At 37.7% G+C, this 2,484-nt stretch overlaps 1 protein-coding gene across 5 annotated transcripts in view; it reads left to right on the forward strand.

Moving 5' to 3' along the window:
• Positions 1–2,484, forward strand: part of sorl1 (sortilin-related receptor, L(DLR class) A repeats containing) — a 303,395-nt gene that overhangs the window by 111,385 nt on the left and 189,526 nt on the right. For all 5 annotated transcript variants that reach the window (XM_017308199.1, XM_008425236.2, XM_017308196.1 and 2 more), the window contains one exon: positions 623–803. In XM_017308199.1, the coding sequence (XP_017163688.1) occupies positions 623–803 (181 nt within the window). The remainder of the gene's footprint in view (positions 1–622; positions 804–2,484) is intronic.

Below are 2,484 nucleotides of genomic sequence, written 5' to 3' on the forward strand. Positions count from 1 at the left end.
TCCTCTGTATTAATTATTGCTCTAAAGGTCTTGCCATACTAGTATTACCTGTATTTACTTTAGTTTCTTAGTTTATTCTTGCATTTTGTTCTTCATTCATTTCCATTTAGTTTCCTTTGATTAGTATTATCCTCTCTTGGTTTATTGCTATGTCCACTTTAGTTTCTTTCCTGTTGTTAGATWTATTTTATCATTTATTGACCATCAGTAATCTTCACTCATCACCTGCTGCACCGCCTAATCGTCATGTGTTTCACATCATGTGTTGATTTTTTTCACTGTTCAGCGTCGGCTTCTTTGTTTTTATGCCATAATTCACATCTAGTTCGTCGCTCCGTTTTATGTCCTGCTTCTCCTGTTGCAGAGTTTTGCCAATTTTCTTTCATTTTTTTTGTTTGTTTTTTTTTTACCCCCTAAGGTGCAGGGCGTATCGATRGGGAAAAGGCAGACTGTGCTCAACAGAAAAWWTTTTTTWAAAAATTCAGGCTTTCAAAAGGAAAAAAAAAACATTTAAGAAAAGTTTAGTTTAGAGAACATAAAAGCTGATTTGGATTTATTTCTTATCTCCTTCCCTGTTCTTCTACCTGTCTGTCTCAATCCTTCTTGTTCTCCTTCGTCTCAGGGGTGTGGAACCCTACGACCCCTCCACCACAGTGCTGGTCCAGAGGCACGAGCCGCAAGGCGTCTCCACTGTACTAAGCAGCACCGATTTCTTCCAGAGTGAACAGAACCRGAGGGTCATCTTGGAGCAGGTGGACAGCTTCCAGCTGAGAGACAAATATATGTTCGCTACAACCACACTGGTAAGTGGGAGGAGTCTAGCGCCCCGCCCACAAAACTCTGACATTAACAGTTGTGTTTCCATTAACAGTCAGGCAATCTGAGAAGTCATTTGAGAAGATCTTTTACAACAAAGACTGTCAGTGCGTCGCAAAAAAAAATATCCCAAGTGCTAAAATTGAGAAATATGAAAGCCAAGAGTGGACATTTTCCGCATATTCTTTTTCCCAGTGATTTTCTTGAGATAATTTGTCCTTCATATGCATGCTGTTGTGGATGGAATTAGGTTTAACACACACAAGCACAGACACCAATCTGTTGATCTTGAGAAAATCATCAAGGAAAAAGTATGTGCGGAGGACATACAATCTTTTCTTAATGTCACTGAATACTACTGTCTGCTGTGTTACAGGAGATGAGAGATATCGTCTTTGTGTCCTGCTTACTGTAGACAGGAGATTCAATTCTACATGGCTTTAGCTTGGACAACTTTTGGTATTTCCATATTATCTGATACACCGTCATGTGTATCTCATATATTTCAGCCACAAAAAATGTCAACACATGATACATGTAGAGTCCTGTAATAAGGTATTTTCTTTCACATTTCTACTGAAATTTTGAAACGGCTTTCAGTGGAAAAGGCACGTATATGTCAGTTTTCTCAGCTGCTCTTAAATGATTTTAGACTACAACCTGATATATTGCTTTCTGAGATCTTTCTATTGTTTTGACAAAAAAAGTAAATTAAATGTGTGTGTATATATATATATATATCAGTGACATGCGATGAGGTTTATAGCTGGTGAGGCACCGACTTAATTATAATCGGATTTACAAATCTAGACCACCTGCATGTTATTGTTTACATAATGAAATTTTGCGCATGCGTACAATGCTGGATGGCAAAAAGACTATTCTTTAACACATGATGCTTAGCTGCGCTGCCGCCACAGAATAATTCCATTATCTCAAATAAACTTAGACATGTAGATATTATTAATTTTGTACTGTGCTTTGAGAAATATGATTTCTCAAATTTCTCAAATTGTCCCTACAAAGGGAGAAACCGTTAAAGTACAACTCAAAACCACATCTTTCTCGCTCTCTGTATCAGCGCAGCTACTGTATGGCTAGCTCGCTGTTACTGTCTCTTACTCTGCAGTTGTGGAGTCACAATGTCTGGGTTCATGAGCACCCCAAGTGATGAGGCACAAGAACTGCCTGCCTCACCTTTAATCTGTTCTCTGCCGGTTATGATCGCTCCTCAGCACACGAAACACGTTACACACACAGTTGGTGACAATAAACACACAGTACATTAAATACATACACGTACATTAAATTATGGAAACTCAGTTCATACATTAAATATTTTTAACCATTTTATTGGCGACGTACAGACAGGAGGAGCATCCTYTCATAGAATGGCAACCGGTGCAGTTAGCGAGAGGTTGCGCAATCCCAGTTGAGGCACAATTGAGGCACCGGTTTTGCTTCCAAACATTTGAATTGAAAAACGCGAATATTCAGCGATTTTGAAGAAAAAAAAAATCAGATTTGATTAAATTAAATGAAAAAATAGGTACTTTATAGTACATATATATATATATATACACTGCTCAAAAAAATAAAGGGAACACTCAAATAACACATCCTAGATCTGAATGAATGAAATATTCTCATTGAATACTTTGTTCTGTA

This window comes from Poecilia reticulata, linkage group LG13 (assembly GCF_000633615.1).
Source record: "Poecilia reticulata strain Guanapo linkage group LG13, Guppy_female_1.0+MT, whole genome shotgun sequence".
Classification (NCBI taxonomy): domain Eukaryota; kingdom Metazoa; phylum Chordata; class Actinopteri; order Cyprinodontiformes; family Poeciliidae; genus Poecilia; species Poecilia reticulata.